The sequence below is a fragment of the Stegostoma tigrinum genome, chromosome 1 (genome assembly GCF_030684315.1).
Source record: "Stegostoma tigrinum isolate sSteTig4 chromosome 1, sSteTig4.hap1, whole genome shotgun sequence".
Classification (NCBI taxonomy): domain Eukaryota; kingdom Metazoa; phylum Chordata; class Chondrichthyes; order Orectolobiformes; family Stegostomatidae; genus Stegostoma; species Stegostoma tigrinum.
In genome coordinates this window covers 131,163,351-131,181,259 of record NC_081354.1, presented here as the reverse complement: position 1 = coordinate 131,181,259, position 17,909 = coordinate 131,163,351, and the positions used below count along the sequence as shown (strand labels likewise).

At 39.4% G+C, this 17,909-nt stretch overlaps 1 protein-coding gene across 2 annotated transcripts in view; it reads right to left on the bottom strand.

Annotated features, from left to right (window-relative positions):
- Positions 1–17,909, bottom strand: part of fgf10a (fibroblast growth factor 10a) — a 150,147-nt gene that overhangs the window by 105,890 nt on the left and 26,348 nt on the right. For both annotated transcript variants that reach the window (XM_048537750.2, XM_059648605.1), the window contains exon 2: positions 5,308–6,489. In XM_048537750.2, coding sequence (XP_048393707.1) covers positions 5,308–5,596 — 289 coding nt within the window. In that variant the 5' untranslated portion in view covers positions 5,597–6,489. The remainder of the gene's footprint in view (positions 1–5,307; positions 6,490–17,909) is intronic.

Sequence of the window (17,909 nt, the reverse complement as noted above, 5' to 3'; positions counted from 1 at the left end):
AGACCCGAGGTCAACACTGTTTTGAGTGCAAGGGAAACAGATAGGATAAATACATAAAGGATTTTTGTCTAAGGGGATGATAACTCCTTCTTCTTCAAATGATGAAGCCAAAATTATGAATTCAGGGATTTAGCTGCTACTTAAACTCTTTTATTCGAGAAGGGTTTCGTTTTTTTCCAGAGAGATCAATGAGAAACAATATATAAAAGTGTTGTTAAATTTGAAATAGTTCAAAAAAGATTTATAAGTATATTGACGGGGTTGGGGGGTTTGAGTGAAAGGGAGAGGCTGAATAGGCTGGGGCTATTTTCCCTGGAATGTTGGATGCTGAGGGCTGTCCTCATAGAGGTTTATAAAATCATGAGGGGCATGGACATGGCAAATAGACAAAGTCTTTTTCCCAGGGTAGGGAGCCCAACACTAGTGGGCATAGGTTTAAGGCGAGAGGAGAGGCTTAAAAGGGACCTGAGAACTATCATTTTCACATAGAGAGTGGTGCGTATGTGGAATGAGCTGCCACAAGGATATTGTGAGGCAGGTTCAATTACAACAGTGAAAAGGCGTGTGGACATGTACTTGAAGACAAAGGGTTTAGAGGGATATGGGCCAAATGCTGGAAAATGGGACTAGATCGGTTTAGGATATCTGGTTGACATGGACAAGTTGGACTGAAGGGCCTGTTTCTGTGGTTTATAGCTCTATGACTCTATTAAAGGAATAGATGGAGAGTATATCCCACTGCATGAAGTCCAGTTGGAGTGTGATCTGTTTCTGGACCAGTGGTAGACGGGGTTGTTAAGCAATTACCCATGGACAGAGCTGGTTTACTCCTGGGAATGATTTGGTGAAGTAAACATTTCAGCTCACTTATACTCATGGAAATCCAAGTAAATTTAACATGATGGAACAAGGTGTTTTTGCATCATGTGGATTGAGGCCAGGGCAATAGCTAGACAAAATCCATTACCAGAGGTCACACAAATACCGCAAGCAGTATTCTTCTTTTGAAGAATGAGGACAATTAAAAAAAAGGTTATGATGTGTGGTTATGTATTGATGCTAGAAAGCAGATCCTGAATTCCAGGTGCTATAGCACAGTCAGCATACACTGAAGCTAAGGCTGAAGAGATCTGGAGTGCTATTATATTAGAAATGGAGTTCTGATGAGGTGGTAGAGACACTCTCTAAGACCTGGGGATGAAGTAGAGACTGTTTGTCAACTTTTCTAAAGAATTTGGATCAGCTTAGTGACTGGGCAAGAACATTGTGGATAGAACGTAATGTGAAAGTAGTGAGGTTAGTGGATCTGGTAAGAAAACTAGATGTACACAGTATTTATTCAATGGTAAGAATGTAGAAAGTGTAGATATGCAAAGGGATTTGGGTGTCCTTGTCAATAAATCACTGAAGGCTATTATGCAGGTGTAATGAGCTATTAGGAAGACTAATGGAATGCTAGCCTTTATTGCAAGAGGATTTGAGAAGCGTTGCTTCAATTGTATACGGGTTTGGTTAGACCACACCTGAAGTAGTGCATGCAGTTTTGATCTCCCTTATCTTAGGAATGACTACCACAGAAGGAGTGTAATGAAGGCTCACCAGGCATATTTCCGGTATGGTGGAATGGTCCTTTGAAGAGCATGTGGGAAAACAATTCTCTACAGTTTCAAAGAATGAGAGGTGATCTCATTGAGATTTACTTAAAGGGATAGACAAAATAAATGCAGGTAAGGCGTTTGCCTTGGTTGGGCAGTCTGGAACCAGGTGGGATGGGTGCATAATTTAAAAACATGAAAGGAGATTTCAATAAACTTTTGAATATAAATGATGTAAGGAGTTATCTTGACATTTGTGGTAAAATGCATTAAAGTGTTTGATCAGACATGGTCTTATTAAAAAGTGGAACAGCTTCAATGGGCTAAATGGCACACTCCTGTTCCTAGGTTTTTGGATAAAACTGTTTCAATAACCAGATATTTTCTTCATAAGAACTCAGTGCATACAGGTCATGTAGTATAAAAACCATAACATGTAACTAAACCAGCTCTTTTGATACCCATGTGAGATTTTTAAAAATGTCATCAAATGTTAGTGGATTGTGTTGGACAATTAATAAAAGTTGAAGAAGGGCATTAATGTATCTTTACAATTATGGATTGTGAATCCTGAGTTCCAGAAGCTGTTCCTTTACAGAAAATTACAATTAGGATTGTAGCCAAAATGTTAACTCAGTTTTCTAATTGTTATGGTCTACCAATTGAAATAAAATCCAATCAATATTCTAAGCTTATGTCTGAAGTTTCCCAGGACATCAGCAGTTTGATATAAAATAATTAAAGTTAAAATGCAAACATAGGAAGCTTTAGAGAGGAAAAAAACAGCAAAAATTGACAATAAGCGGCAGATGCTGGAAATCTGAAATGAAAACGGAAATTGCTGAAGAAGCTCAGCAGGTCTGACAGCATCTGTGGAAAGGAAGCAGAGTCAATGTTCTGGGTCCAGTGGCCCTTCTTCAGAACAGGCTCTAAGACATCTGTATAGGAGTTGTACAGGATATTGTCCTTGATCTAACCATCTTCCTCTGCTTCATCAATGACCTCCCCTCTATGATAAGATCAGAAATGGGAATGTTTGCTGATGATTGCAAAGTATTCATGACCTGTTGTGACTCCTCAGATACTGAAGCAGTACACATCCAAATGCAACAATATCTGGACCACTTCTGGGCTTAGGTTGACAAGGAGCAAGTAACATGTGCATCATACAACTGCCTGACAATGATAAGAATCTATAACAAGAGATGATCTAACAATCAGCTCTTGACATTCAATGACGTTGCCATCACTGAATCTGCCCTACCAACAACCTGGGCATTACCATTAGCTAGAAACTGAACAGGGCCACATATAAATTCTATGGATATAAGAGCAAATCAGAGGCTAGACATTCTGTAGTGAATAACTCATCTCCTGATTCCCTAAAGCCTGTCCATCATCTATAAGGCACAAGTCAGTCGTGTGATGGAATACTCCTCACTTGTCTGGATGAGTGCTGCTCCAAAAACACTTAAGAAGCTTGACACTATCCATTTGATTGGCACACAATATTGACTCCCACCATCACTGATGCTTGGTAGTAGTCATTTTTACCACCTACAAGTTGGTCTGCAGAAATTCAAAAAGGCTCCTTTAACAGAACCTCCAAACCCACAATCACCTACATCTGGAAGGACGAGGGCGGCAGATGTCTGCTGCTGCCTGAACTACTGCCTATAAGTTCCCTTTCAAGCCACTCAGTGTCCTGACTTGTAAATTTGTCATTGTTCCTTTAGTGTCACTGGCCAAAATACTGGAACTCCCTCCCTAACAGCATTGTGGGTGAACCTTCACCACATGGATTACAATAATTTGAGCATGCAGCTCACAGCCACTTTCTATGGATGACCAACCATCTATGCACACAGACTAAAGAATAAAAAAAGGAACATTTTCCAAACACCTCATTGTAACTTTACAGAAAATCTTCCACTCTTGTCAACTCAACCCTTGAAGTACAGCAGATTCAAGTTGAATTCAACAACTTTAATCACAAATGCATCTATTTTCCATTCTGACATTCTTGTTTAATTTACAATGAAAGCGATGCCCATCAACTGAAAACTGATATTAATTTTAATTGCACTATCTTTTATATACCCCAGGGGCCTCTGATTATAAGTGTATGATTACAAGCTTAGGAAACCACAAACTAAATATGATTGAAGAGGTAGCTTATTCAGACTCAAGAGTCATAAATTAATGGAGCAAATTGCCATCAAGTGTGACGAATGTTGGGTCTGCTGAATCACTGACAAAAGAAATAGACACATTTCTGATTAGGGAGTGGAAGGAGACAGACTTATTGCTGTTACAAAAAACAAATAAAATAGCCTGTCAGTGGCATATTTACAGCATATTGGCAAACTGAAATGGGCTGGATAGACTGAATGGCCTTTTCACATATTCTAGTCTTAATATACTCCTGTTGTTTGTACAACAGGGACAGGTAAAGATACTTAATAACCTTGCAATTTGCTTAAATCAGAGTAATTGTTTATTGCCGAGAAGTAATTCTTAGTTTAAAGATATGTGTTATGTCTTTTATTTTTTATATTTATTTCTGATAAGGCAAGGTCCAATTCATTTATGAGTAAAAGTGATCTATTCTGTTCAGATCCTATTTCAATTTTAACTATTTTTTTTTTCAGAATTTTGTTGCTCTATATTCTATGCGAACTGAAGACAGTTCGCAAATTCAGTTTCATTAATAAATCATCGGACATTTTTTCTACTCCTTTATTTATGATTGTGTACTTAAAGATTCCAGAACACAGAAACAAGACTCGTGCATTTTGGATGCTATGAAACAATAAATATGGGCAGATGGGGCCAAAGAGACCACAATTAATCTAATCTGGTCTCATGGTAAATGTCACTCTTACAAAGCAGCGGCAAGTTGCCAAAGCACTGACTCTGATAATGTCAGATGTAATGTTGAAAAGAAATGTTCTATTTAACTAACTAAATGCTGCATTTTCTTTCATGTTTTTAAAGCATTTGAGACTGTAAACAAAATCTTCATTGTTTAATATCAGGCCTCGCAGAAATAAAGCCTGACAATTTTGAAAGGATTTATTCTCCAAATAAAATCAAATGTACTGCATTTGTTTTGGGATACATTTTGCTAAACATAGTGTTTAGAAGCTTAAAATTCCAGAGGAATATGACGAGAATTTGTAAAATTAGTGCATACCACAAAGGACCACAACATGCCACATATGTTACTGACATTGCAGACATGGAATAGTATTGAGTTACCAGAAAGAAGGCATTGGAGAAGACAAATAGCTGTGGTGGTGCCTTAACTTTACCACCACTTAAAGCAACATGCGGGAAAAGAAATCAAAAACAGAACCAGGCACTTCTTATAAACTTGCAGAAGACTCAGTGTTCTTAACTTAATATAACATGGCTTCAATGACATTCAATAGCTGGCTTAAAGCTATGACAGCAGATTTGAGATTACTTGGATAATATTAACTGCTATCAAAGAAAATCATTCCAGCAAATACATGAGAACCGCTAACAGCAGGCAATTTATCATGCTTTAAATCTCCCTCACAAAGCATGCAAAAAGTCTGCGTTAATGAAACAATGTGTTATTGCTAAAAAAAAATCAGCTGTTTTAATTTTTAAAAATGAAACTACAGTAAATATTTTATTTCCTAACATCTGGAAAAAAAGAACTGAATGAGCATTCTATACTCACTGAAAGGGCAGTTTTCCTTCTTTGTTCCACCGACCTTGCCATTCCTGTCGATCTTGAGAAAGTATTTGGTGAAAGAGAACAGCTTCCTCCACCGCACGTCTCCTTCCAGGTATTTGTAGCTGCGCACATGCCTTCCCAGGCTGGATGAAGACTTTGTAATATTTGGAGACAACATATCTCTGCTGATGTCATTGCAAGCAACAGACGAAGAACAGATGAGGAAGAGGAGAAGGACATAAGCCAGGTATGTAAAGGCTGAGGCACCCTTTGTCAGTATCCATTTCCACATTGTACTGAAGCTCTTGGCGCTAGAAATAATCTCATAAAAAGAAACATACTGGAAAGCCAAGGACACTTATGTGGTAGGTCGAGAGTCTGTGGCTGGTCTTCTCTGTCTGACCTCTGTTATCCTTCGAATGAAGTTCATCAACATCCATAGCTCAGGTGATGAATCATCTCCTGTGTGGGATCTCTTTTGCCACCTTCCACGTTTGCACAATTACTGAGCTCCTCGGATATTTCTTCAGTATATAGTCTTTGTTAGGTCACATAAAGATTTTTTTTGTCAATGTCCTTTTCCGAAAACCGTTTGATAACATAACTCCACAAAGGTGTATGATGTACTGCAGTGATCCCACTTTCTCTTGGCTGCGACACGCAAAGGTTTGAATCTGTTGCAGATACCTGACAGCTCAAAGGAAGCTGGTGGCTTTGAAGAGACAGAAGTTATTCAGCTTGCAGTAAACAGGTCAAAACCTGGTGAAAAATGTCAGTGATTACCACTCTGAGGTGGGATGTGCTTACCGCAGTGGACGGCCTGTAATGGATCAGGCAGCAGTGGACATCTGAAACCATGCACTGGTAGAAAATTCCTTCTGAGGGAACTATGCAGATCACTGATTGTAAGCCTTCTGGAGCTTTTAGTCTTGCTAATTGCCGTTACTGTTCCTCTTTCCTCTGAAAGCCGGCCACCAGCATGGGTTGTATAGTCATGCTTTACTAATCTCACTCTCTTCCGGGCTAAACCCAACTCCCTCTAGGGAGCCCCTTTGGACTTGCTTTCCAGCGTGGGCTTTTTTGGCAGCGAAGTACTTGAGAGCCACCTGGAGCTTTCTGCTTTCTGACTGTTCCTGCACATGTGAAGGAGACCAGTCTGCAGAGTCCTGCAAACCAGATTATATACTGGTCAGGAAGAGCAGAAAGACACAATTAGTTTCTTTTTTAACCTTTGCCAGCTTAAAGGAGGTCCTAGTTTAATGAATCATCTGCTCTTTTCTTCTCTAGAAGAAACAAAGTGTTCACACTTCTAGTCACAGATTTTATTTCTTTTTTTAACCATGTAAGGTTTCAGACAATTTAAGAGCTTCTTATGCTCACAGGATTAAAGAAGCCTCTATAAACAGTTTGTAATTACTAACATGAATCATTCTCTGAGTTCCATTTCTCTACAAAGCTCATGTATTTTATATCATTACAAATGATTTTTTGATCACAATAAAATATTTTGTATTTCTGTAACAAATTGCAAAATATGTAGAAAACATATTCCAGGGCACTTTGTGATGTTATCTGTATAATAGGTTACCAGACAAATTTATGACTCATTTAAAAATGCTCGACTTTTTTCTCCTTTGTCTTTCAATCACAGCCGGTGTAGTACTATTGCAGTGTAGCATCTGTCATTGTCCTGCAGCAATTGTGTTATTGGGTCACCTATTGGATTAACTTGAGAAAGCCTGAGAAAAGTTGCAGAGTAAGGATGCACTATGTAACGGAATTCAATCTCTCCCAATAGATTCAAGTCACTAACATAAATGTATGAATGTAGATTATATCTCTGTAATGAGGCCTGATTCATACTTCAAAGGACTGAAATTCTACCTCCCTCTTAGTTTCAACAATCAGACCTTAATAGACTCCATTATTAATTGTTTGTTCGTCCTATTTGAGAAAAGGATTGTCCTTAATGCAAAGTTTCAAATTAAAAGTTGGGTTTGAATTTATCTTTTTATAAAAGGGACTACAATTTTGTATCTGACTACGTCTCAATAACCATTACAATGAACATTCAGTTTATTTGATATTTAATAATTCAAGCATAATTCTATCCTCAGCCTCTGCATTTTTTTTTGAAGTATGAAAAAAAATCTGCCAATGATCTGGTAAGACTCAGATCTTTTATTGTTTGTACTGAGATTGAATAGGAAAGGTAGCTTCAATTCAGGGCAGAGGTGCCCACGAACCCTTTGGTAAGAAAGGCTGTCATAAATGACAAAAGAGGGGTCTAAAATCTCCAGCAGAGAGGCCTCTGAATTTGTCACTCTGCTATCAGAGCTGAGACAATAATACTGAACTGCACTGATTGAAATTAACTCTCTGTAAACTTCCAGACATTTTTCACCTTGAGCACTCAGTAAGGCAATCAGTCACAGCAAAGTGATTGAGTATGCAAGAATCATTTCCTAGTGTAGCCCGGTTGCCGGCAGAGTACATTTTAATGTCAAATTGATATGATACAAACAGCAAATGTACCATAGACATGATTTTAAAAAAAATCTCTTTATGCTCCTCCAACGTCATTGAAAATCAAACAATTGTTTCCTTGGCATTTAAGAATGATTAAGTTATATTAAGTTTATGTCCTGTTGCTCCTATGTATTCCTCACAAAGGTAGATTTCACTGAAGCTCCAATTATAGTATAAGCTTTGCTCTGCAGTGCAGCTTAATGAATTCAACTTGAGGTATAAACTCTTTCCACTGACAATGGTGCAACAACTCTCCCTTCTGGTCATGAGTTCCACTCCAGTGGGACACTCACTGCTATTGCTGTGGCGTACATATATTTTCAGCTTAGTCATACCGCAGAGTTTAGCTTTTGATCTTCATCTCATCTCCAGGTACCTTGAAGCCTGCACAGCTGTGCATACATCACAGCTGTAACATAATTATAGTAAAGTTCAAAGCTTTTCATTCACACTTACCTGAAGCAATTCTGGCAGCTTCTCTAGTTATTAGTAATAGCATGATTTGCACGCCCCGAATGTAAATATTTCCATTTTATGGAATGCGTACAGGGTGCGTAATGAAGGACATAACAGAAGTTTGTTTGAATAACTCAGAAGGTTATAAAACTGTTGTTCAGCGATTGTGAAATACACTCTAATAACCCTAAAAAAGCCTTTCTGATTTTTCCTTATGAGACAAATGCTTTCAGTCTAATGTACTTGGAAGATTGATATCTTCAGTTTTATGCTAAAACAACAGCTAGCAAGCTCAAGAGCAAAAATATTCTTTTACAGTGGGGTTAATGGATTTGGATTAGAAGTTAGAAAATAGCGCCTACTTTTTTCTAAGCTGGTAATTTAAGTGCCTCAGCATTTACCTTCTGAGTATGAACTTGTAATTTTATTTCAATTTCGTAAACTTCACTGAAATGTGCCAGGCCCTCTTTTATGTGAGTTGTGGTGGTGTAAATAAAACTACCCCAGTCACTGTTATAAACTAAAACTTTCTTGTGTCATCATTGTATTTGTTTATGGCAGCAGCCTTTGGATGAAAATATTGACATTTTAGAGCCAAGGAAATGCTCTTTATTTTTCCAAGCTGTTGTTGTCATCTATTCACAAGAAAAATAGTATGCAGTAGTGGGAGGATTCACAAGTTGATTATCAGTCTTCAATTATTCTACTTCTCAGCTCTCCATAACCAGAAGAATGGATGAAGGCAGCCATAATCCACTGGAATGTTGACGTATCCCACTGGATGCTAGCTCAGAAATTCAGAGCCTGCTTGAGTTTCACTGTCCACTCATCGGGTTTGTCAGCAGCAATAACATTGCATCTTCTGATTCAACAACAGAACTGCTACCACTTTGACAAAGGTTCATAAAAACCAAAAGACTGGCAGATACCATAAATCAGAAACAAAATCAGAAATTGCTGTAAAAGCTCAGCAGGTCTGACAACATCTGTAGAGGGAAATCAGAGTTAAAGTTTTGGGTGCAGTGACCCTTTCTCAGAACAGCGTCACTGGACCCAAAAGGTTAACTCTGATTTCTCTCCACGGATGCTGTCAGACCTGCTGAGCTTTTCCAACAATTTCTGTTCTTGTTGCTAAAGTTTCACTTCAGTCCTGAGCGGGTAGAAGTTTAGACCTGGTGTCACTGTCAAACCCTAAGATTACATGATGCTGAGTAGAGACTATATTTAAAACTGGATATTTTCAAATTTGATGGTAAAAGGTATCTGCATGTTCCTTTTCTGGATGGCATATATAAAATAGTGATTTTGCAATCCACAAGTGGTGAATAATGGATTTTTAAGGGCTGAAAATTGTTTATTGCCTAACTCCAAAACGTTGCAAAATGCCAATGTTAAATGTTTCTGCACTTGCTCAACAATAAGACTTTCATAAAACTGATAGTAAATTCATGAAGTACAAAGCATCAAGCTAATTAATTGGATTGAAGTTTCTCATGTACAGCCCATGCCAGGTCCAGATGTTCTGATTAACTTACAACACAAGTAATTAAAGTTAACAAATGAAAACACTGTTTTGTTTCAATTGCCTTTTTTGTTTCTTTACATACCACATCCTGGGAAACACATACTTTATCCAATCAAAATGGATCCAACCATAGAGCCTTAATATTCCATTTTAAATCACCACTTATATAGCAGCCCAACAAATTACTTATTAATTTAATGGGATCTAATTCTACTCTAAAATCTTGACATTTATAAAAAAACCTATTTCTAAATAAACATTGGAGATTCCCTACATTGTTGTCTTTTGGAAACAGCACACAGTTGCTAAAGGTCATGCTTGAAAGAAGAGGCTTGATTTGAAATTCTCCATATTGGCATTAAATGAGCTTTCGGTCACATTCAGTAGCCCAAACATTTACTAGAGATAGGTAAATTTTTTTTAATCTTTAGCTTCCCCTATAATTTCAATTTATTTTTATTTCTTGCTTTTGATCTCTTTTGCTTCACCCCGTGCCTCAAGTAAGAGAAGGAAGAGCCTGTTGTCACTATTCAATGAGAGTTTCTAGTAACTGACTGCACTATCCCAATCACAGACTTTGCCTCCTTCCACCAAAGGACAATTTTAAAGCTTATTTTAAGCCTGTTTTACATGCACCTCCCTTATAAAATCAGATAACTCCAAGTGTTTAAATGGAATTGTGATCTGTCAAGACATTCTTTTCCTCTTTTCCCATAGTTCTTCCATGTTGACTCCTGTGCTAAATAAACTCGAGACGTGGAGCTCAGTTTGTGTGCAGCTTTACACATAAATGTATATGTTTTCCTTCTGGATGTATTGCTTTATGCTTTATAATGCCTCGTCCTACAAATTTGCCCATTTGGATTATTTTTTAATAAGAAAAATTTCTTTATGCAGAAAAATAACTGAAGACAAAACTTCTTTATTTTCTCATATCCCATTTCTGCCCTCTTCTTTCTCAACAAATTCTCCTCCCAATGATAATATGACCTCTGCCCAGTCTGGTGTGAAACAGACGGGGGATTGATAAGACCCTAAGTCAGAGGAGAAAAAGTAAGCCATTCAGCCCATTGTATTGCTCCAACATTTAATGAGGCTATGACTGAAATGACAATTCTCAATTTCACTTTGCTAACTGTCCCCTATAACCCTTGATTCATTGACTGCTTAGAAATCTGTCTGTCTCAGCCTTCAATATATCGAAAGACTCAGCGCTCTGTGGCGAGGAATTCCACAGATTCACAAACCTCTGAGAGAAGAAATTCTTCCTTATTTCTATCTTAAATGTGCAATGTTCTTATTCTGCGATTGTGAAATAAATATGGCAGCAGAGGATGGCTCCTGAGCCAGAGATCATCTGCTCCAGCTACTTTTCTTTTTTCTTTTCTTGCTTGTTACATTGTTTCTTTTTCTCATATTTTTGTTTTTCTTGTCTGTGCTTATGTTTTGGAGGAAGCACAGTTGTTGGAGACGGCAGCGACAATGGCAGCAGCTGGAAGCTTTAGTGGTCAGCCGTGGGGAAGCTGGTGTGGCGGGCAGAACTGAGGAGGTCGGTGGCATCACAACATCTTTGAGGTCCAGAGCTCGGAAGTGGTTGGGGGCCCAGAGCAGTACCATAGCAGGAATCTAGCAGGAGTACAGGAGCAGGCAGCCTGGAGTGGCTGGTGGTGAGAACCGGAGAACAGACGGCTGCAAGGCGGTGAGAGCAGGGAGCCCAGGCAGCGGTGGGGGTGAGGTTGATCCCAGAATGGGGAAAGTTCAGGCCTTGTGAGTGGTGTGAGCTCAGCATGGCTAGTCACTTATGGATGCTGGTATTGGACTGTCGGCTGTGTTTCTTCGTTTTTCCACTTTTTAGTAAAAAGAGCTGGGATGTTTAACTTTTTAACTTTGTTTACCACATTTTTCTGCTTTGTACCTAAGGCTCTGTACTTAGGTACTTTTATACCAAAATGACACCATAAGTGGTGACTTGTAAACTTTTCACTGTACTCACGTGAGCACATGCATCTAGAAACCTAATTCAATTCAATGCGACAGAGCGAGTAGGAACTGCTGATGCTGGAGAATCTGAGATAACACGGTGTGAAGCTGGATGAACAAAGCAGGCCAAGCAGCATCAGAGGAGCAGGAAAGCTTGATGTTTCGGGTCGGGGCCCTTCTTCATTTTCTGAAGAAGGGTCCTGACCCAAAATGTCAAGCTTTCCTGCTCCTCTGATGCTGCTTGGCCTGCTGTGTTCATCCAACTTCACACCGTGTTATCTCAATTCAATGCTATCTGGTCATAGGCTCTCCCATATGGGAAACAACCTTTCACATTTGTCCTGTCAAGTCCCCTAAGATCTTTCTCTAATATTTCCAAACCATGTTAGGTCTTCATGCTATGTCTAGTAGATCTGAAGTCTGCGATGGATGTGAGGAAATGTAAAGTGCTTTTCTGGATGGTGGAAGTTCAGAATCTTTTCAAATTACTCCAATAGCCATCTATTAAAACAGTTTCCTACATAAAGAGTTGTAATCATATTGTCACTTGCTCAATTCTTTGCTGTATATCACAGCATATTGAAGTAGAGTAAGTGGCAAATACAACAGAAGAAAATGCATTTGGAAAGGACAGCAGTAATTACTTGTTATATGCTAGGTACACCCTTCACTTGCTGCAGCTAAATTATACAACACTCTGGATGCAATCTAAGCCTGAGAATCACAACTGCTTACTTTAAGCCAACGCCCGTCCTGAATCAGTTTACAATATAAATGGTTAAGAATGAGATAAGTGAGAAGATGATGGTAACAGAAGGCATGATCAAAGAGGCATAATTTGAGAACAGCTTTTGAAGAAGAAGGCAGAGATTTCAATGGGGTGAGGTTAAGGAAGAGAATTCCAGATCCAAGGGTATATTCCCTGAAGCTTTGGGCAGTAACAGTGAGTGAGGATGAGGGACATGCAGTGGATGGAAGGTGGGACCTAAGCCTGGTTATGATAGCACAATATGATAAAATTAGGGCATAAATTTTAGACATGTACATTTGCAAATCAATGCACACACAAAGAGGGAGCAGTAGCGCGCAGTAAAAGGTCATGCACGTGTGCAACATTGGGCAGAACACCGACCCCAAATGGTGGAGAGAGTATGGGATAAATCTAGGCTGGGTGGGCTTGAGGCGTTATAGACGTGGACGAGGGTTTCAGTAATGGAGTAGGAGACGTAGGGGATACGATGGCCAATGCCTTTTGTGAGCGAGATCAAGATCTTGGCGAATATCCAGATGTAGAACTAAAGATAAGTTCAGGATTGAACAGAGACTGTTCACCTGAGTTCAGCCTGACTAAGCATAATAACATGTAATTATATTGGTGCTTTAAGAAAATTAAACATTGCTAAACACGTCAAAGAAAAACGATACTGAACAGGGGTTGGTTGAAGGGATTGGGGAGGTGACTGAAATTGATTAAAGAGATCAGATGGAATGATGCTTTTGAAGGATGGTGTGGGTGGAAAGATTTTAAATTTTCTTTTAACTTTTCTTGTGAGGCCAGGAGAAATAGGCTGGAAACTTGGGCGGACAATATTACAGTTCTCTGTTCCATTTCAGCAGATTTTTCTGTCAGGCTCTCAAAACAGCTGTCCATGTCCAAAAAAGGAAAACCTGCCCAAATATTATTGTACACCTTTTTTGTGGTAAATGTTCAGACCCAGTTATCATGAAACATGGATTCCATTTATATTACTACATAGGCGGTAAAAAAAAGTTCCTTTTTATCAAACATTTATCCTGAGGTCTGGAGTTCATAAGTAAAGTTATTGATAGCATACTTACAAAATGGTACTTAAAAATCACAAAAGATCTGACTTACAATTTGTCATTGTGTTTGATTTTTCAATTTTTTTTCAATTTTAAATTTGGCAGAGGCTCATGACATCAGACATCTGGACAGCTTAGCTCTTTGAAAGATCTGTTTCACCTTCTCACTCAGTTTTCTGTCTTAAATATATGACCGCTGAAATCTTAAGATATATCGGAAGCTATTGGCTAGTTATTCTTGAGGCACTTTCCAGTACATGTTGAATAATAAATGTCAAGAGATTGATGATGTTTTAAATCACTTTCCGAAGTCACACAACTCCAGGTTATAGTCCGCCAGGATTATTGGAAATCACAAGCTTTCGGAGCGTAACCCCTCCACATCATTTAAATTACATTGGCTGACGGCTACAACACAGAAACAGGCCATACCAATGCAGTATTTATGCTCCATTTAAGCATCCTCCCACTATACATCATCTCAACCTGTCAGCGTAAACTCCGTTCCTACTTCCTCATGTTTGTCTAGTTTTCCTTTAAATAGATCTTTGTTAATTGGCTCAACTCCTCCTTGTTTTGTGAACACTTGAGCGAAGACATTGCTCTTGCATTTCTATAGAAAATAATGCTTTGGTGATTCTTTTCTACAATGTTCTTGAGAAAGTATTAATATTGTTGCAGTAGGAAGAATAAGAATTAGTGAGAGCCAAGACAGTTTGATGAGGATGAAGGAAGCATTACCACCAAGAAAATCCAAATTTATATTGAGGTAAAAACTCATGTTCTATCAACTTCCCTGTAAACTCAGAAACCTGGACACTGAGCACAGATCTCTGGAAACAAATGGAGGCCCAAGAAGTGTGAAAAATGAAGAGAGACTTAAAACTGTGATAACAGAATGTAACATCCAGGAAAAAATGTTAGTATTTTGACCATTTGTTCAGAGTAGAGGTGCTACAGAGATCGCTTATAGACGATAATGTGGAGGATGTTGGAAAGTGTGATCGACTTAAAAGTGTAGTTGGGTGCCAGATACCACAAAGTAGACAAACTACAGTGGATGTGCGAGGATAGAGCAAAACTGGCAAGAATAGTAAACCCCGGCAGGAAATCTCCTGGCAGAAGAATGAACATTGATGACCGCATGGATATTAACAATGGTTATGCTGTGATGCAGCTGGGTTGAACTTGCAACAAATTAAAAAGACAGCTGGCATCTGTTTTCAGAAAATATTTTTGGTTGTGATGCATCTTATTCTAACATGACAAAGTGGGTGTGTGGCTCTAATGTGTGGACTTGTAGAGATGGAAGCCCATAGGATGCCCTAAAAGGTCACTGAAATATGGGAGGGTGAATCAGGTTTTAAGGAATCTGTAAATCCAATGTTTTTGCTTCCAAATGCCAGCCTGAATCTCTTTTGATGATGCGCCAAACATACCTGGCTGATAGGGGTCGAAGATCATGGGATGGAGGTGGCATTTTTAGGGTAATACTCTGATTGCAGACTTCAGTTTTTTTTAATCGGGATAGGTGCTGTTAGCTGGTCAACAGTTGTTGCCCTGTCATAGTCTCCCTTAACTTGAGAAGCTTATTAAGCCATTTCACAGAATGTGTAAGTATCAACCACATTATTATGGGTCTGGAGACACACGTTGTCCAGATGGGATGAGGTTATCAAATTTCTTCCCTTGAAGACATTAGTGGGCCAGATTTTTTAAAATAGCAACTGATGATTCCATTATTGAGACTAGCTTTATATTCTAGGTTTATTAATTGAATATGCGTTCTACCAGTTGCTGTGGAGGGATTTGAACTGATGTTCCTGGACCTTTAACCAGAGCTGCTGGATTACATTAGAACTTGCAGCAGGAGCAGGCAATTCAGCACCTGGAGCCTGTTTTACTGTTTGATATGGTGATGGTTGATTTAATCTCGGCCTCAACTTCACTTTCCTCTTGGCTCTCCACAACCCTTCAACAAATTACAAATTAAAAATCTGTCTATCTCCTCCTTAATTTTATTCAATGTCTCAGCATCCATTACACTCTGAGGTAGTATATTTCACAAATTAAGGACTCTTTCAGAAAGGTAATTTCTGCATATCTCTATTTTAGATGTACCACCCTTCATCCTAAAACTATGATCCCTTGTTCCAGGTTTCCTCACAAGAGGAACCATCCTCTCGTGTATACTTTGTTAATCTCCTTCACACTTTACATACCTCAATGAGCTCTCTTCTCATTCATTGAAACTCCAGAATATAAACCTAAACCGCTCAGTCTCCCTACTACTGCTGCTCAACTATGACACCACTGATGCCACGACGCGTCTGGACAACTGGGATTGACATTTTCTGTGATCTTTGGAATTCCAAGATTGTGATTCTATGAACATAAACACATCTCCTAAGCCAGGAGTTAGAGTCTAAGGATGCCGTATAGACCAATTTGGACTGAGATGAGGAGAAATTTCTTCATCCAGACATTAATGGGCCTGTTGAAGTCTCTGCTATGAAAAGTCCTTGAAGCTAAAGCATTGAATGTTTTTAGGAAGGAGTTAGATATAGTTCTTAGGGCTAAGGGGATCAAAGGGTATGGGGAGAAAATGGGAACTGGGACTGAAGTGGGTGATTGGCCATGGTCACATCAAATGGCTCAAATGCAACAGCTGTATTTGCTGTTCACTGAAGGGGGAGGCGGTGACCCAGTGGCATTATTGCTGGACTATTATTCCAGAAACTAAACTAAAGTTCCAAGGCTTGGGTTCGAATCCTGCTATGGCAGATGATGGAAGTTGAATTCAACAAAAATATCTGGAATTAAGAATCTACTGAAGACCATATCTCCTGTCAGGAAAAATCCCACTGGTTTACTAATGTCCTGGGCTAGCCTACTTGTGACTCCAGACCCAAGGAATGTTATTGGATCTTAACTGCCCTCTGAAATAGCCTAGCAAGCCATACAGTAGTAGCAATTGTTAGAAAGCCACCAAGAAATGAAACCAAAATTGGGAGGTTCAACAGCATCACATAGTCATACTCATGGAATCATGCCTAACAGACAATGTCTAATACACCATCATCAGCATCCCTGGACTCATCCTATCCCAACAGCTGCACACAACCAGCAGAGGTGGTAGCACAGTGGTTTACAGTCAGGAGGGAGTTGCCCTGCATGATCTCAACATTGACTCCGGACCCTGTGAAGTCTCATGGCATCACGTTAAACATGAATAAGGAAACCTTATGCCGATTACCAAGTACTGCCCTTGCTCAGCTGATAAATCAGCACTTTTCCATGTTGAACTTTCTCTTTGAGGAAACACTGAGGGTGGCAAGGATACAAAATATACTCTGGGTGGGCGATTTTGATGTACACCACCAAGAGTGGCTCTGCTGCAGTCCTACTGATCAAGCTGGTTGGGCTCTAAAGGACATGGATAAAGGATAAAGCACATACATCACTTAATCATTCCCATTAATCCAGGGGATCAACCCTGGTTCAATGGAGAATGCAGGAGTGCATTCCAGGAACAGCATCAGGCATACCTAAGAAAGAGTGGTTAACCAGCTGAAGTTATCAAACAAGGCAACTTACATACATACCAAACAGCATTCACAGCAAGTGGCAGACAGAGTTAAGCGACCCCACAACCAATGGATCAGATCTAAGCTCTGCCACATCCAGTCGTGAATGGTGGTGGACAATTAAACAACGAACTGGAGGACGAGGCTTCACAAATATCTACATCCTCAATGATGGAAAAGCCCAGCACATCAGTGCACAAGGTAAGGCTGAAGCATTTGCAGCAATCTTCAGCCAGAAGCACCGAGTGGATGATCCAACTCGGTCTCCTCTAGTGGTCCTCAGCATTGAAGATACTAGAATACTAGACTTCAGCCAATTCGATTCATTCCACATGATATCAAAAAATGGTTGGAGACACTGCCTACTGCAAAGGCTACGGGGCCTGACAACATTCCTGCAACAGTACTGAAGACTTGCGCCCCAGAACGTGTCACTCCCTTTCTAGGTCAGTTACTACACTGACATCGACCTGACAATGTGCAATATTGCGCAGATATGTCCTGTACAAATCCAACCCTACCAATTACTTCCCCATCAGTCTACTCTCAATCATCAGTACAGTGATGGAAGGTTCCACCTATGGTGCTATCAATCAGCACCTGCTCAGCTATAACCTATGCAGTTACATCCAGTTTGGGTTCTGCCTGGGCTACTTAGCTCCTGACCTCATTACAGCCTGGGCTCAAACATAGACAAAAGAGCT